At 47.7% G+C, this 17350-nt stretch overlaps 1 protein-coding gene across 5 annotated transcripts in view; it reads right to left on the bottom strand.

Annotated features, from left to right (window-relative positions):
- Window positions 1-17350, bottom strand: part of exoc6b (exocyst complex component 6B) — a 51050-nt gene that overhangs the window by 16558 nt on the left and 17142 nt on the right. For 2 of the 5 annotated variants that reach the window (XM_060035791.1, XM_060035792.1), the window contains exons 8-20: window positions 16495-16563; window positions 12825-12908; window positions 12462-12508; window positions 12217-12337; window positions 11739-11810; window positions 11087-11184; window positions 9755-9860; window positions 9090-9199; window positions 6889-7000; window positions 5938-6072; window positions 5465-5653; window positions 2541-2570; window positions 86-227 (exon numbers count right to left, since the gene is read on the bottom strand). In XM_060035791.1, the coding sequence (XP_059891774.1) occupies window positions 86-227; window positions 2541-2570; window positions 5465-5653; window positions 5938-6072; window positions 6889-7000; window positions 9090-9199; window positions 9755-9860; window positions 11087-11184; window positions 11739-11810; window positions 12217-12337; window positions 12462-12508; window positions 12825-12908; window positions 16495-16563 (1315 nt within the window). Of the gene's footprint in view, window positions 1-85; window positions 228-1691; window positions 2421-2540; window positions 2571-5464; window positions 5654-5937; window positions 6073-6888; window positions 7001-9089; window positions 9200-9754; window positions 9861-11086; window positions 11185-11738; window positions 11811-12216; window positions 12338-12461; window positions 12509-12824; window positions 12909-16494; window positions 16564-17350 lie in introns of those variants that run through there. The other 3 variants (XM_060035793.1, XM_060035794.1, XM_060035795.1) reach the window with 2 other exon arrangements.

The raw sequence follows: 17350 nt of genomic DNA, 5'->3' as shown, positions 1-17350 counted from the left end.
TACAGAAGGAATGGTGGTCCAACAGCACCCCCTGTGGTCATCCAGCTTACTACACTAGTTACAGACGGGAGAAGTGGGCACTCACTCTCGCACTGCAGCAGGTCCGTGTTGACCTGATGTAGGGCTCCTATAGAGACGCTCCTGACGTCCGGGTCCAGCAGCAGCTGGAGCAGAGAGCTGCTGATGTGCTTACACACAGACATGCAGGCTGTCTGGGCGACTTTACCCTGAGAAGGACACATTGAGGTAGAGTTAGAGAGAGAGCGGATCAGAGACCTTACCCTGATCTCTACCTGGGTACCACAGAGTCAAGGTTAGAGAGAGAGAGAGAGACCTTAACCTGGGAGAGAGACATAGAGCTACAGTTAGAGAGAGAGACAGAGACAGAGACAAAGACAAAGAGAGAGAGACCCTACCCTGGGAGAGAGACAGAGTTACAGTTAGAGAGAGAGAGACCTTAACCTGGGAGAGAGACATAGAGCCACCTTAGAGAAAAATATATGGAAAAGAGGATGAAAATAGAAAATACACACACATACACAAACAGCTTAATGTTCTTCCATCCTTTATAATTACATATTGATCTCATACACAAATATCCACTCAACGGAACAAACACACACCCTGAATTAATGCACATGATACAACAAACACACACAAACAAAACATGTAATGATCAGCCAGGGTAGAGGTTAGAAGACTCATTATCTGTGATTGGATGCCCTGCACACACAAACAGACACACACAGACACACACGCACGAACACACACTCCCTCAAAAAGTCAGACATACACACCTTTAAGTGTTTTAACAATAAACACAAGTCCTCTGCTCGGACGCTGTACATTTAATTACCTTCATTTATCACACACACCTTTAAATGATTATAATCAGTGGTGTGTGTGTGTGTGTGTGTGTGTGTGTGTGTGTGTGTGTGTGTGTGTGTGTGGGATTCTTCAGGAAAAACAGTGGCAATGAATTTGCTGGGTACTCCTCCATTGACATCATCATCAGTGTAATACAAGTGTAGTAAGAGAGTATAATCCATTATACAATCACTCACTGTGTATATACTATAACAAAAATACGTCATATATAAGTCGAAAAAAATTAAATAACAAACACACACATCTATCCCACACAGTATGCACATGTGATCACATTTGTAAAGTAACACACACCTTCTAGTGTCTGGATATCCTCTGACATGATGCTGAACCTCAGACCGACCACACACACACACACACACACACACACACACACACACACACACACACACACACACACACACACACACACACACACACACACACACACACACACACACACACACACACACACACACACACACACAGCAGAGTTCAACGACCAGGTGGTGTGATTGACCGTGAAATGGGTTAATTCTATTTACATGTCCTGAACACACCCACACAAACATACACACACAGGACATAAAAACACACACACACACACACACACAGGTGTGTGTGTGTGTGTGTGTGTGACAAGGGCAGCTTTGTCTTTGATTTCAACACACGACTGGAAACAATTAGCTAGGAGAGGAAACAGGAGAGACGAGAGGAGAGATGCGAGAGCAGAGAGAATAGAGAGGAGAGATACCAGTGGGCAAGGTGAATATATATTTAAATAAAGTCATTCTCATGTTAATGACATAAGACTGAATAATGCATTTGTTGTGTGTGTGTGTGTGTGTGTGTGTGTGTGTGTGTGTGTGTGTGTGTGTGTGTGTGTGTGTGTGTGTGTGTGTGTGTGTGTGTGTGTGTGTGTGTGTGTGTGTGTGTGTGTGTGTGTGTGTGTGTGTGTACGTGACCTGGAGACATTCCTGCCTGCTTATCCGTGTTAAGAAGCAATACCGGTAAGGACATGTAAGGAACAGCCTGACACAGAGAACTGGCTGGTGCAGAAATAAACAGAGAAACACACAACACACACACACTGCCTCAGAGACTTCTAGACTACTGAAACACACAAGTACAGACTATGTTAATACAGCAGTAGGTACAGGAGATTGACCCAAGACTACTATGCTCTGCTGCCATGATTCAAGTATACAATGAGAGTGGTTATTGGTTTAGTTGTGGCAGATTAAAAATGGGTTAAACCAACCAGACCAAATATACGACTAGGGCTGGCAAATGTGTGTCCCTTTGCTTAAACCACTGGCAACCATAACAGTGTCCGGTTTCACATCAACCACATCACAAGGGAGCAAGGCACCCCAGAATGCGTTTTAGTTACACACTCTCAACCCTGTTGCAGATATGCAGTGTTGGGTTACCTGACAGGGACTGGCATTACCCAGCATGCAATAGGTGAGTGACTTAATGGCCACACGGAGACATCCGAGTACTTAGTGACGGACGTGCCTCACCCCTGTCACATGCTGAGGTCTGGTTCCCTACGGTTCAAAAGGTCAAGGGTTAACAGGGTCGATCCTGGGGGTTCAAAGGGGGCGGGGTGAGGGGGCCAACTCAGTTCACGGCACTCTGCTACCACGGCAACGCAGGCGTGTACTCACCGGCAGCGTGGCGTGTTCGACGGGCATCCCCTACGGTACGACATGCACAGCTATCAATTCAACAGTCAGCAAAGTCAGTGTTGAATCATTCTGTCGATCGTGGTCACGACAACAAGGAAACACACCAGGAAGTAGGAATCCTTCCGTTGACCGTAGTCATGCAAACACACCAGGAAGTAGGGATGATTCTGTGGACTGTAGTCGTGACAGCCACCACACCAGGCCACACCAGGAAGGAGGGATCATTCGGTTGAACGTTGTCATGACGACACACCCAAACAACAGGAAGTCCAGACATCAATCTTTTCACTGAGGTCATGACAACACAACTAGTTGTTCGACATCATGCCAAAACAACGAGTGTGTTGGTAGTCGACCCAGCCAGTTTTGGTTGGTCCTTGACCACTCTGGAATAATCTACTATTGGTACTATAACTCTAGGGACTATAACTTTTGTATATTTTACTATCGGTTATATTAGGTTACTATTAGTTATAGTTAACTAGTATATCCTCCTATCTGAATTATAACTCTAGTATATTCTACTATTGGTACCATAACAAGTTTATTCTTTATTGGTACCATAACTATTATATTCTACTAGTCTTCTACTTATCTCGTTGCTGAAGGGTCAGCTGCTCTCTGGGGGCCAGCTAGTCAGGTGTTTACATCCTCTTGACCTACTTAAGGGGCCCTGCAGGGTGTGTGTGTGTGTCTATCTGTACGTGTGTGTGCATGCGTGTGTGTGGGGAGGCTAGAGAACACTTAGCTCCATCACTGTGTGTGTTGAGCCTTATCGCCTCTAACCGACTTAGAGCTAATCTGCCAGGCTGATCCGCTACAAGCTCACCCAACCTGACTGCGAGAGTGAGAGTGTGTGTGTGTGTGTGTGTGTGTATGTGTGTGTGTGTGTGTGGTCCTAAGCCAGTCATCTGATAGAGGTAGGGTTGCATGGTACGGTATTAAAGTATTTCTATTTTACCTAACAACAGAGACACTTCCCTGGGTGCATATATGTATAATAATCTTTTAGATCCAACATTGTACGGCTGTTATATATCAAAACAACATACATCCCTCCACATCCATATACTACATATTATGTACGTAAGTATGTACAATATGTATGTATGTATGTGTGTGTGTGTGTGTGTGTGTGTGTGTGTGTGTGTGTGTGTGTGTGTGTGTGTGTGTGTGTGTGTGTGTGTGTGTGTGTGTGTGTGTGTGTGTGTGTGTGTGTGTGTGTGTGTGTGTGTATGTATGTATGTATGTATGTATGTATGCATGCATGTATGTATGTATGCATGCATGCATGTATGTATGTATGTATGCATTAGGGGTGTAACGATACATCGATGTAGATCGATACATCGATTGATTGGCGAACGATCCAACTGCATCGATGCAACGGCCAAACATCGATGCATATCGCAGTATTACACCCTTTTATTATTATATATCTCCTTTCGCGGGTGTTTGTGAAACTATTTCTGCGCAAAGCGCCAAGCCGCTCGTATCCATTCACCGGTTAAACGAGGCAACAGCGAGCACGTGTGAGCGCGAGGATGTCTAGTTTCGGTTTGTGTTGCCAGATTGGGCATATGTCCCGTTTTTCCAGCCTAACGTGATTAAAAGTAGCCAAATCGGGCTGAAAAATGTGCCCAATCTGGCAACACGGACGGCTTATCTTAACAGCCAAGATGATTCCGAGGGATGTTTTGTTTTTAGAAGAAAACTATCCACACAGATAGGTTGGGAATGGTCTACGTTCAAAATGAAAGATCATTACAGGCTCTTTAATTTAAGCCATAAAAAACCTTTGGCACTTAAATGCAATTATGTGGCACTTTATTATTTGTATTAAAAATGGATTTTTTTGTTTTAAATATCCGGAAGAGCAAAGAAATAAAATTGTGTTAAATGGGCATATGATATCGTCTCATATCGATCGCATGCCCCTGAATCGAAATCGTATCGCGGCAGACTTTTGATATCGGCAAATATCGTATCGTTGTCCAATGAATCGATATAATATCGTATCGTGATGAAACCAGAGATTTACACCCCTAGTATGTATGTATGTATGTATGTATGTATGTATGTATCTATTTATGTATCTAAACGGTGTATGATGTTTGATGAAGTTTTATGACAAAGTGATTCCATTTGTCTTACACGATTAAGAAATCCTCCTCATCACGCAGATTTAGATCTGTACGTACGTAGATTATCGATTAGTGGAAGCGACATTGGACAAACCTGATGCATTGTGGTTTTTCCAGCTATCCATACTGATATAGATATAGATTCAGGTCTTTATGAAGCACAACGAAAGGATTACTTTTCTGAGTTCTGTGTGTCGTCAGGCCGCCTTGAGCTGGGTCACAACAACCTTCCTAGGTTCCCGACCTGCAGTATAAGAAGCCCTGGTCTATTGTCCAACACTGAGGGGAACGTCCGCACAACGCAGACCTCATAGAACGCACACACACTGTTACAAACACATGTGATTCCATCACATACATGTGAGCGTATACGCTCACATGTACCTGCACTACAATGTACTTTACTCATAATATGCTTGAAATGTTCTGGGGATATATTTCAGGGAGTGATTGTGCGCATTACTCTGATATTACTGGCAGGTTTGTGAGGACAGTGAAGGGGTGTGTGTGTGTGTGTGTGTGTGTGTGTGTGTGTGTGTGTGTGTGTGTGTGTGTGTGTGTGTGTGTGTGTGTGTGTGTGTGTGTGTGCGTGTTTGCGTGTGTGTGTGTTCTAACCGGCAGGTTTGTGAGTACTTTGAAGGTGTGTGTGTGTGTGTGTGTGTGCGTGCTCTAACCGGCAGGTTTGTGAGGACCGTGAAGGTGTGTGGGTGTGTAGGTGTGCGTGTGCGCGCGAGTGCGTGTGCGTGTGTGTGCTCTAACCGGCAGGTTTGTGAGGACCGTGAAGGTGCTCTGCAGGAAGGTGATCAGGTCGGTCAGGTAGTCGCTGGGCGTCATGGCTCCGCCCCCCTGCGCTGCGGTGGTCCAATCGTAATCCGCCAGCTGCAAGAACTGGTCTATCTTGGCGTTGAGGTTGGTGTAGATCTCCGCCTCCGCCGCATGCCGGGTGTCCTGGGGGAGGGGCCAGAGTGACATCACAGCTTCGATCAGCACAGCAGCATGGCATGGAGACGGGGTGTTTATAGGAGTACAGTAGGGATGGGTCGGTCGCGACCGATTCGTTCCCAACGAACGAATCCCGAAGGTGAACGACAAGAACAGACACCTGTGAGATTCCCTGTCAAGTTACGTAATCTGACGTAACGAACGAATCAAAACGAACGAATCAAACAAACGAATCGTTATAGTGAACTGAACTGAAAGAACTGATTCCCGGAAAGGAAGGCGGGTTTCACCTTGAAGGTGGAGGTGCCGTACAGCTGGGTGGAGTTGGCCGTGTCCGGGGGCACGTTGGTCAGGTTGGAGATGAACTCCTCCAGGAAGGTACAGGCCTGCTCCAGGTGGCTGGAGTTGATGATCACCTGGACCAGCTACAGACACAGACACAGACACAGACACAGACACACACACACATTAAAATAACACACAAGCTTCACCTAGAGATGTATGCACTAGTCACTTACTATAGATGTTAAATACTTGTGTGTGGAAGTATTTAAAATAGATCATCTAAAGTTTCCCACTTAAAAAGGCACTCAACACAACAGACACTTTTCATCATTTGGCATCTTCATGGCAAGTTATCTAACTATAATTAGATTAGTCTCGGTCCGTCCGTCCGCCTGTCTGTCTGTCTGTCTGTCTTCAATTTTCAGGTCATCCGATCGACTCCACACTTGGCGGGTGCGTTGCTGAGCTTCCAAGGAAGTGCATGGTCAAGTGTGTTTGGGGGGGGGGGGGGGGGGGGTCAGTTCCTGAGAAGGCATTAAGCAGCCACACGCGGCAGGGCAAGGATTTGGCCCATTTTAAAAAGGGACAACACACGGTTTTAAATCATTTCAGGTTGTAACGTTCTTTTTAGGAGCACCTTTTAAGTTGGACCCGCCATTTAAGTTGCACCCGCCGAAACACAGTGGTGACTGTGTTTCGGCGGGTGTATTGCTGAGCTTCCAAGGAAGTGCATGGTCGAGTGTGTTTGGGGTGGGTCGTTCCTGAGACAGCAACACACGGCAGGGAAAGGAACCAGCTGTAAGGTTCTTTTAGGAGCACCTTTTAAGTTGGACAAAACACACACACACACACACACACACACACACACACACACACACACACACACACACACACACACACACACACACACACACACACACACACACACACACACACACACACACACACACACACACCTCTGGCAGGCCAACATTCCTCTTCTTGATGGCGTTCTGAAGACAGTGGCTGAGTGTCCGCGTCAGCAACAGGTTGGTGGACTTGCGTATCATGTCATCTACCTCTGTAGAACTACACACACACAACATATAATTATATAAATGCACCACTGTAGAGCAACACACACACACACACACACACACACAACACATTATTACATGATGTACCTTTGCAGAGGTACACACAAACACACATCATAATATATCATATAATGTACCTCTGTAGAGCTACACACAAGCAAGCAGGGCAAGGCAACTTTATTTATATAGCACTTTTCATATACGAGGAAGTGCTTCACATATAAACATATGACAAACATTGTCATACAATAATATAATAGATGAGTAAAAGAAAACATATGAAGTATATGAGTAAAATAGATTGAAAATAAAGGCAAAGTTAAAAAAGCCGATTAGAAAGTGCAATGTATTTAAGATCAGATCAACAGTCTCTCTGGTACCCAAGTCGGGACTCCAACCCGACCTAAAGTAAGGAACTTGGTCCTTTCTCTGGGACTCCAACACACCACATTATATCATATAATGTACCTCTGTCTGTAGAGATACACACACATAAAGCATATTTTGGTCCGAGAGGTACCATGGAAACAATGATAAAAACTGCGAGAACTCAATCTCTCAAGGACACACACACACATGCAAACAGTATGAGGGGTTCCACACAATACGGAGACATACACACACACACACACACACACACAAAAACACACACACACACAGTCTGAGGGGGTCTACATAATATGTAGACACACACATAGTCTGAGGGGGTCAACATAATTTGCAAAGGATGGGAAAGAAATCACAGATCATTTTCTTATTCCAGCTTTTAAAGTAACGATCTGGAGCTGTGTGCGTGTGTAATTCCAGAGCCCTGTGGGTACAAAACACATTCCAACTAAATCAGCAAATTGTCCTTGGAACCTTAGCGCGCGCACACACACACACACACACACACACACACACACACACACACACACACACACACACACACACACACACACACACACACACACACACACACACACACGTCTGTGTGGGGTATAAAATATGGAATTCCTAACGTTCCAGTATTTCTACAGGGAAGCATTTCTTGGGCTCCATATTCACAATTATACAACAACTGTCTAAGACCTTATTGTGTGACCTTAGAGAGAGACTGTGTGTGTGTGTGTGTGTGTGTGTGTGTGTGTGTGTGTGTGTGTGTGTGTGTGTGTTTTCCAGGCTAGTCGTAGAAGTGCATACGGATGTGGAAAGCGCTTCTCTCTCGCCATCCGTTATCCGTTACTGACAACGGACCTCACGCGGTGTCCTGCTCCTCATCACCGCGACAACCATCGCCATGGCAACACAATCAGCAGTTACACTGCCAGGAAGCATGTGCAATTGGACACCCTCAACTTTAAAACACACACGCAAACACTTCCGCCTATTCTGCTGACCTCTGACCTCTGATCAGAGGTCAGCCGTATCAATAGCCTGAACCCACCGCTGTCCAGTCTGCATCCGGACGTGTGTGTGTGTGTGTGTGTGTGTGTGTGTGTGTGTGTGTGTGTGTGTGTGTGTGTGTGTGTGTGTGTGTGTGTGTGTGTGTGTGTGTGTGTGTGTGTGTGTGTGTGCAAGGGTATCTTATTTTCCGAGGGCTCTTAGGTATCAAAATTAATACAAACCGATACATCCCCCACTCCTCAGAGAATAACAGACACAGACACACACACACACACACACACACACACACACACACACACACACACACACACACACACACACACACACACACACACACACACACACACACACACACACACACACACACACACACCATCAGGGTCTCAAGTGTGAATATTGGATCAGCATACTTCTCAACCACAGCTACAACCAGATACATGTCAGTGTGTGTGCGTGCGGGCATGTGTGTGTGTGTGTGTGTGTTCTCCATGATTTCATGAAAACAACTTAACACCAGTGAGAGAGGTTTTAAGTCCAACTGCTGTGAACCAAAATGCACTTTCTGTACGAACAAGTTGAGAGAATAGCTCTGAATCACGTGAAGTAGTACTATTGGTGGACCGTCCTGATCACTACAGTGTGTGTGTGTGTGTCTGTGTGCGTGCGGGCGTGTGTGCGCATGAGTGCGTCTATACCTGAGGTGCAGGTCCTCAGAGTACTTGAGACAGGCGTAGATGAACTCTTTGATCTGGCAGTAGACCCTGGGAACCAGCTCGGAGAACGGCAGCTTCTTGGGGAACGCAGCCTGGGAACCCAATCATGGAGAGAAAAAAAAAAAAGGTCAGGATACTGTGGTAAGTGTTGAGACAGCCGCGTAGCGAGCCCTTCTATCCATCCATCCCCACCTCCACCCATCAACCGCCACTATCTGCACCACCCAGGCCTCCACCCGGACCCTGGCGAGGTGTAGTGTGGACATGAAGTGGAAGTTTTGGTCTGAACTCCTGTCCATGCCAGTCCAACCAATCAACCATCCCTCGCTCATCCCTCATCTCTCCATCCATCCCTCTTTACCCAATCCAACAGTTCTCCCATCCCTCCTTCCCACTCCATCAATCCCTCTATAGACAGTACAATTGTGTGCTTGTGCTTGTGTGCGCGTGTGTGTGTGTGTGTGTGTGTGTGTGTGTGTTTTGAACTAATGGGATGAGCATAGTTGTGGGAGTGTGATTTGAAATAAAGGGTTGGTTATAGTTTAGTCTTTGATATGGACTAAAGGTTTGTGTATAGTCGTGTGTCTGATTTGAACCAAAGGGTTGTGCATGGTTGTGTTTGTGCTACGACGCGGAGGGCTGGGTACCTTGTCCAGCTCCGGGTCCTGCAAGGGAAACTGGGAAGTGTAGTTTTTATACTCCTGTTCCGTTGCTACGGGGATTGGACTGTAGTTGTCCTGGTCCAGGATCTGCCTGCAGAGAGGAGGAGAAAGAAAGAAGGAGAGAAGGGAGAGAGAGGGAGAGAAAGAAAGGAGGGAGGAGAGAGGAAGGAGAGAGAGAGAGAGGGAAAAGGAGGGAGAGAAAGGAGGAGGGAGAGGAATGAAGGGAGAGGAGAGAGGAAGGAGAGAGAGAAGGAAAAAGAGGGAGGGAAAGAAGGAGGGAGGAGAGAGGAAGGAGAGAGAGAGAGAGGGGAGGAGAGGAGAGTGGGGAAATCGAGAGTGGGTAGAGGATAGAGAGAAGCGGAAAGAGAGCGGGTGAGGAGGAGAGAGTGAAGAGGAGAGAAGAGGAGAAACACCACAGGAGGAGAGAGGAGAGGAGAGAGAAGAAGAGGTGAGAGAAAGGAGGAGAGGAGTTAAGACAAGGAGAGAGGAGGAAGAGAAGAAGGAGGGCAAGGAGAAGAAGAAAGAGAAGGGAAGAGGAAAAAGAAGAGAGGACCGAGGGAGAACATATTATTTTCATTTTCAAGCCTTGGCCACATCAGAGTTACTGGAGGTCACACACACAGTAGGGGGTCATACTAGTGCCTGTGGTTGGACCCCCCTCTGTTGGAAATCTCACACCTCATGTTCAAACGTTCCATACAGGTCGGTCTCCCTCTCTCTGCCTTACACACAACATCACATTCCTAAGGCCTGCACTCAGATCTGTGTGTGTGTGTGTGTGTGTGTGTGTGTGTGTGTGTGTGTGTGTGTGTGTGTGTGTGTGTGTGTGTGTGTGTGTGTGTGTGTGTGTGTGTGTGTGTTTGACGGATTCCCACTGTAATCCTTGGACAGAAGCGGTGGTAAAACAATGGACTTCGATTGGCACGCAAGACACACACACACACACACACACTCTTTGAGCGGTGTTGGGAGTGCTCTGGTCTGGTTTAAACACTTCCTCTCTCTAGCTGCTCATAAAACTTCAAAAACCAACATTTTTCCCACAAACCCACCATGTGTGTGTGTTTGTGTGTGTGTGTGTGTGTTGTTTGTCACACCCATAAACCAACCACGTCCCTTTAAACTATGTAAGGGGCAAGGTCAGTCTGAGTGCACACACACACACAAACACGTGACCTTTCCACATGACCCCAGTGAGAAACAGGCACGCTGACATGACTATCGTTTAAGTGTGTGTGTGTGTGTGTGTGTGTGTGTGTGTGTGTGTGTGTGTGTGTGTGTGTGTGTGTGTGTGTGTGTGTGTGTGTGTGTGTGTACCTGAAGGTTTGTGTCCACTTCTTCAGTAGGATCTCTCCATACTGATCTCTCATCTCCAACATCAGCTCAAACAGCTGGGACACTGGGAACCCATAGCCCTGGGCGAGAGACATAGAGACACACAGGGAGAGAGAGAGAGACAAACACATGGAGAGAGAGAGACACACAGGGAGAGAGAGAGACACACAGGGAGAGAGAGAGAGAGACACGCAGGGAGAGAGAGAGAGACACACATCGAGAGAGAGAGAGAGAGAGAGAGAGAGACACACACAGGGAGAGAGAGAGACGCAAGGGAACAAGAGACATACAGAGGGAGAAAGAGACAAACAGACAGAGAGACAGAGAGACAGAGAGACAGAGAGACAAACACATGAATGAGGAGACAGGAGAGAAGAGGAAAACATGAGAAAGTTGCTCAGGAACACTAAATCCCAGGAGGAATTCATCCTCCTATCCACCTACCTTCAACTCACCACCTGACTGGACGGACTAGTGGTCTCCACAGTGTATCTCCCCCTACGTATGATGTAACATGGTGGTGCTGCAGGAGGTTTACTGCTGGGAGGTTGAACCTGGCTGGACACGGCCCCCGCCTGAGCACCACAGCCAATATCAGATACCATATCTGTCACTCCCTCACACACACACCTACCTGCAGTGTATCAGCAAACAGGACGATGAGGTTCTTCAGGTCCAGTACCAGGTCGGGGTCGTCACAGTAGGACTGGAGAGACACCAACACAGTTAGTGTGTGTATATGCGTGTGTGTGTGTGTGTGTTCCATGTGTGCATGTGCTCTATGTGTGTGTGTTCTATCTATCTATATATACATATCGTGTCTGTGTGTGTGTGTGTGTGTGTGTGTGTGTGTGTGTGTGTGTGTGTGTGTGTGTGTGTGTGTGTGTGTGTGTGTGCGCGTGTGCGCGCGCGCGCGTCAATATGTTCTATGTGTGTGTTTGTTCTATGTGTCTTTGTGCATGTGCCTGCGTGTTCTATGTGCGTGTGTGTTCTATGTGTGTCTTTGTGGGTGTGCGTGCGTGTGTGTTCTATGTGTGTGTGTGTTCTACGTGTGTCTTTGTGGGTGTGGGTGTGCGTGCGTGCGTGTTCTACGTGGGTGTGGTTGGTCTCACAGAGTGTGTTCTGAGGGCTGCGATGGTCTTGGACAGGGCCAGCTCCCACAGCTCGTCCACATAGGCCGTGTTGACCAGTCCCTGAGTGGTGTGGAGGATGTGGTCCTCCACCACAAAGAACCTGCACAGAGGGTCCTGCTTTACACACTCGTGGATCAACAGGGTCTCATCCATAGACAGACAGGCAGACTTGTGTATGGGCAGAGATGTGACAGGCAGACCGGTAGATGGATATTGGTTCTTACCCCACTATTTGATTGAAGTAGCAGCGGTATCCCTCCAGTGTTTCATGCTGTCCCGAGAAAGAAAAGACAGATGGATGGACATACAGAGACAGACAGACAGAAAGAGAGCCAACGAGATGTAGAGACAGACACACAGAGACCGACAGACGGATATACATACAGCCAAAATGGCAGACGGACAGAGAACGATGAAGGGGAGAGAGCAACAGAACATCTCTCAATGGGTTTATTGTTCAAGGAGTGACAGGTAAGAGGTGCTCAAGGAGAACCAAGTACTAAACCAAACGTCTCGGCCATGCTTTAGTAGGTTTTAGCTGTGCGTCGTCACATGGGTGCCCAGTACAGAGTGAGTGAGGGTCGTACCATGTTAGACTGTGGTTGGAGGGCGAGCCGTGCCTGTTTCCTCCTCTGCTTCCTGTAGTAGTTCTCAAAGACGTCACGCAAACCCTACAACACACACACATTGGTGGTTAGAACACACACACACACACACACACACACACACACACACACACACTGTTGTATCCACACAACCTGGATGCAACGTACGCATACAAAGACACACACACACACACCTGGCTAAAACATACACACACTGCTGGTTACACACAAACACACACCACTGGTAATAAAACCACAACCTACTGGTTAGAACCTGTGACCCACTGACTTGGGCAAGAATGGAACGCATACACCAGCGTGGTGAACTGGTACCTCCAGTAATTCCTGGGTCAATGAAGGGATGGAGAGACGGATGGATGGACGGATGAATGGACTGATGGGGGGGGAGGGATGGACAAAGTGCTCGGCCACATCGTCAACAACCTGTCCTGCACGTTCTCCTTGTCTCGCTCGCTCCCCACACCTCAGGGCCTTCAGGACCCTCCAGTAACAGACTGCTAACCAACACCCTGTCCTAGACTAGAACCACCCAGTCCTGGAGAACCACCCGGCACGGACCCAGCCCAGCCGGCCTGGTGAAGGACATCATAATGGGCTGTTAGGACTGAGACTGGAGTCCCAGCCACAGACTGGGAGAAGAGAGGAGACACAAATAGCCTGGGATCATGGGATGGACATGATGGAGTGTAGAGAGGGAGGGAGGGTGGCGGAGAGAGAGAGAGAGAGAGAGAGAGGTAGAGTTCAGGTCTATTATCAACTCTTTGATGGTCTACTGTGGTTTGCTGTGCAGTTGTGGCTGGCCTTGCTCTACTGACTTTCAATATGGACACACACACACACACACACACACACACACACACACACACACACACACACACACACACACACACACACACACACACACACACACACACACACACACACACACACACACACACACACACACACACAAACCTATTTCCTACCCTTTGACTTGAAATAACAGAGTCCTCTTATATCTCCACACAATGTGTGTGTGTGTGTGTGTGTCAGCAGAGGGCCTGGCCTATCAGTCCTCCAGACCAGCGTCTAAAGTGTGTAGCCTGTCCAGAGATAAGCCACCAGAGGCGGTGTGAGATCATGGCTCAGTCAGCGACCCCACCTCCTGACACTGCCAGGCTAAAACAGTGTTCAAGTTAAGGCCAAGATATGCCTCAACAGCAGCCTTGGGTCTCTACGTCCCAGCCGCATGTCCACTCTGGGTCTCGGCGTCAATGCTGTGGCCAAAAGAGGCCGTTGCCGTACGCGACGCAAGCTTAAGTCTCATTTATGGTTCCAACGCGACAACACAATGACCAAGCGGACGCTTCGACGCAGTCGTGAGCCCGTTTCGGTTCTGCGTCGGGTTTTAGTGAGAGGACCAATCACAGCCCATGCAGCTGCGTCGCCTGGACGCATGGTTACAATTTTTGGGAGGCGCACGTCAAGCCCTCGCGGTGGACGCAAGGAGGGTCAGTGAGGACCTAATGAGTCTGTAAACCCCCTTGCGTTGCGTCAACGTGGAACCATAACTAAGCCTTTACCCGTTACTCCCCAAACTGTAAAACCGTACATCAGGGCAACAGAGGGCACCGCCTTATCTCGCCTGCTACGCCTTATGGTTAGTTTGGGACAGATGAGACGACGAGGTTCCCATACATCAGTCCAGGTGTATGACACATCCTCTGCACATTATAAAGATCCCCAGATGTCACTGAAGCGGTGACTCTTGGAGACTCGGAGCCGTACCTTCTGGTCTGATGCAGGATACTTTTTCCTGGAATCTGACCAGTAGTCAGATTCAGTAGGACAGAAAGAAAGGAGAAAGGGACGAAGGAGAAAAAGCAGAAAAAGCAGAAAAAGAAAAAAGGGAATGAGAGAGAGAAACAGAGTGAAAGACCGAAAGACAAAAATAAAAGGAGAGAGAGAGAGAGAGAGAGAGAAGCCTGATTGATGGCTGTCCTCTGCCCGGCTAGTGAAGGAATCCCTGGCTCCATCAGAGCAGCTAAGCGATCTCCGCATCATCCATCACTCACAGCCTCCGCGGCTCCACCAGCTAGTCTGGAAACCCTGGGCCCAATGCCCATGTTTACATTCATCACAACCCCGCCAGCGCGCCACGCGGCCACGGCGCACGTGTGTGTGTGTGTGTGTGTGTGTGTGTGTGTGTGTGTGTGTGTGTGTGTGTGTGTGTGTGTGTGTGTGTGTGTGTGTGTATGTGTGTGTGTGTGTGTGTGTGTGTATGTGCGTGAGTGAGTTGGTTAACAAAGGATGATTGTTTAAGCCTGCTGCCACTCTCCACGGCTCAGTGAATACACTGTAAATATGGAGGAGGAGGAGGAGGGAGTAAAGAAGTTGGGGACGAAAAGAGAATGAGAGAGGAGAGAGGGATGAAAAGAGGAAGAAGAGAGGAGAGATGGAGGAAGGAGAGAGAGGCGAGAGAGGAAAAGAGGAGGGATGAAAAGAGAGTGAGGGAGAGAGGGATGAAGAGGGAGAGGAGAGAAAGAGCACAAGAGAAAGCAGGTCTTGATTGCAGAATGGATTGAACATCCAAGTTTACTGTATAAATAAATGCTGCGAGTGCGTGCATGTTGTGTGTGTGTGTAGTGTGCGCGCATATTTGTGTATGTGTGTGTGTGTGTGTGTCTGTGTCTGTTGAAACGAGAGTGTGCATGCATGACTAATACATTCTTGATGTTCCTACAAGAACACTAAATGGGAAAATAAACCAGACTGGAGCACTTTATACATGTGGAAGAAGTAGTAGTCAGGACTATACAGGTACTATTACTAGTTCTACTATTAGTACTTCTGTGAGAATGAAATGGGAGTGACTGCTGGGTCTATCGTAACCTCTCTCTAACCTCCCCCCCCCCCTCCCCCCACACACTCACTTTCTCCTTCCTGTCAGGGTTCATGCACTTCCTGTCCCCTAGGAGAGCCCCGACACACACACACACTCTCCCCTGGGACAGAGTTAACCTGGTCACAACCCCAGCCAGTTGGGTGCACGAGCACACACACACACACACACACACACACACACACACACACACACACACACACACACACACACACACACACACACACACACACACACACACACACACACACACACACACACACACACACACACCTCTCTGTGTCAATCTGGTGGGAGAGAAGCCAGATTCAAGGCGTCCTCTTACAGCACCAAACTCCTTCTTATGTTATGTAAAACCTGTTGACTTTTCACTCTCTTCCCCTCTTCTGCCTTGTACGGTTACAGTCCATCCATCCCTCTCTCTCTCTCTCTCTCTCTCTCTCTCCACCCCGGCAAGATATCATTACAGCGCACACGTTTTCCACATCTGCCTGGTCGTTATAAACTTCCATCGGGTTCCATCAGACTCAGAATCATCCGACTCTTGTTGATCCCGGCCCGCTGGATGGACCGGGGAGTTGCACCAGCATGGAGGCAGGGGGGGCGAGTGTGAGGGTAGAGGTGACCAATGGCGTGATGGGGGGAGGGGTCTTGGTGAAAGGTTATGAGGGTAGGGGAGCGTAGTTTCAGGGTGAAGCATAGCATAGCATTACATTACATTACATTAGAGTACAATACAGTAGAACTCACCAGGACTGTGTAGATGTGAAGACAGCGATACACCGGAGAGAAGTCCACCAAGTCCTGAGCACCTGGTATCTAAAGGACAGACAGACCGACAGGTAGACAGTAAGATCCACAGGTAGACAGGCAGACAAACAGGCAGACAGGCATAAACCATCAAAAGCACTGAAATAAATGTTCAGTGTTTTCTATTTTCTATCTTCTATCATCCCAAACTGTCTGTCCCTTTTCACTTTGAAAGTCTGTCTTACATCACAGTTGGTCTGAACAGTATTGCAGCTAGTCTGCACTTGATCACAGCTACAGTCTGTCCATTATCACAGCTGGTCCTTTATCACAGCTACAGTCTGTCCATTATCACAGCTGGTCCTTTATCACAGCTACAGTCTGTCCATTATCACAGCTGGTCCTTTATCACAGCTACAGTCTGTCCATTATCACAGCTGGTCCTTTATCACAGCTACAGTCTGTCCATTATCACAGCTGGTCCTTTATCACAGCTACAGTCTGTCCATTATCACAGCTGGTCCTTTATCACAGCTACAGTCTGTCCATTATCACAGCTGGTCCTTTATCACAGCTACAGTCTGTCCATTATCACAGCTGGTCCTTTATCACAGCTACAGTCTGTCCATTCTCACAGCTGGTCCTTTATCACAGCTACAGTCTGTCCATTATCACAGCTGGTCCTTTATCACAGCTACAGTCTGTCCATTATCACAGCTGGTCCTTTATCACAGCTACAGTCTGTCCATTCCCACAGCTGGTCCTTTATCACAGCTACAGTCTGTCCATTATCACAGCTGGTCCTTTATCACAGCTACAGTCTGTCCATTATCACAGCTGGTCCTTTATCACAGCT

The sequence above is a fragment of the Gadus macrocephalus genome, chromosome 17, assembly GCF_031168955.1.
Source record: "Gadus macrocephalus chromosome 17, ASM3116895v1".
In the NCBI taxonomy this organism is placed as follows: Eukaryota; Metazoa; Chordata; class Actinopteri; order Gadiformes; family Gadidae; genus Gadus; species Gadus macrocephalus.
This window is presented reverse-complemented; position numbering and strand designations above follow the sequence as displayed.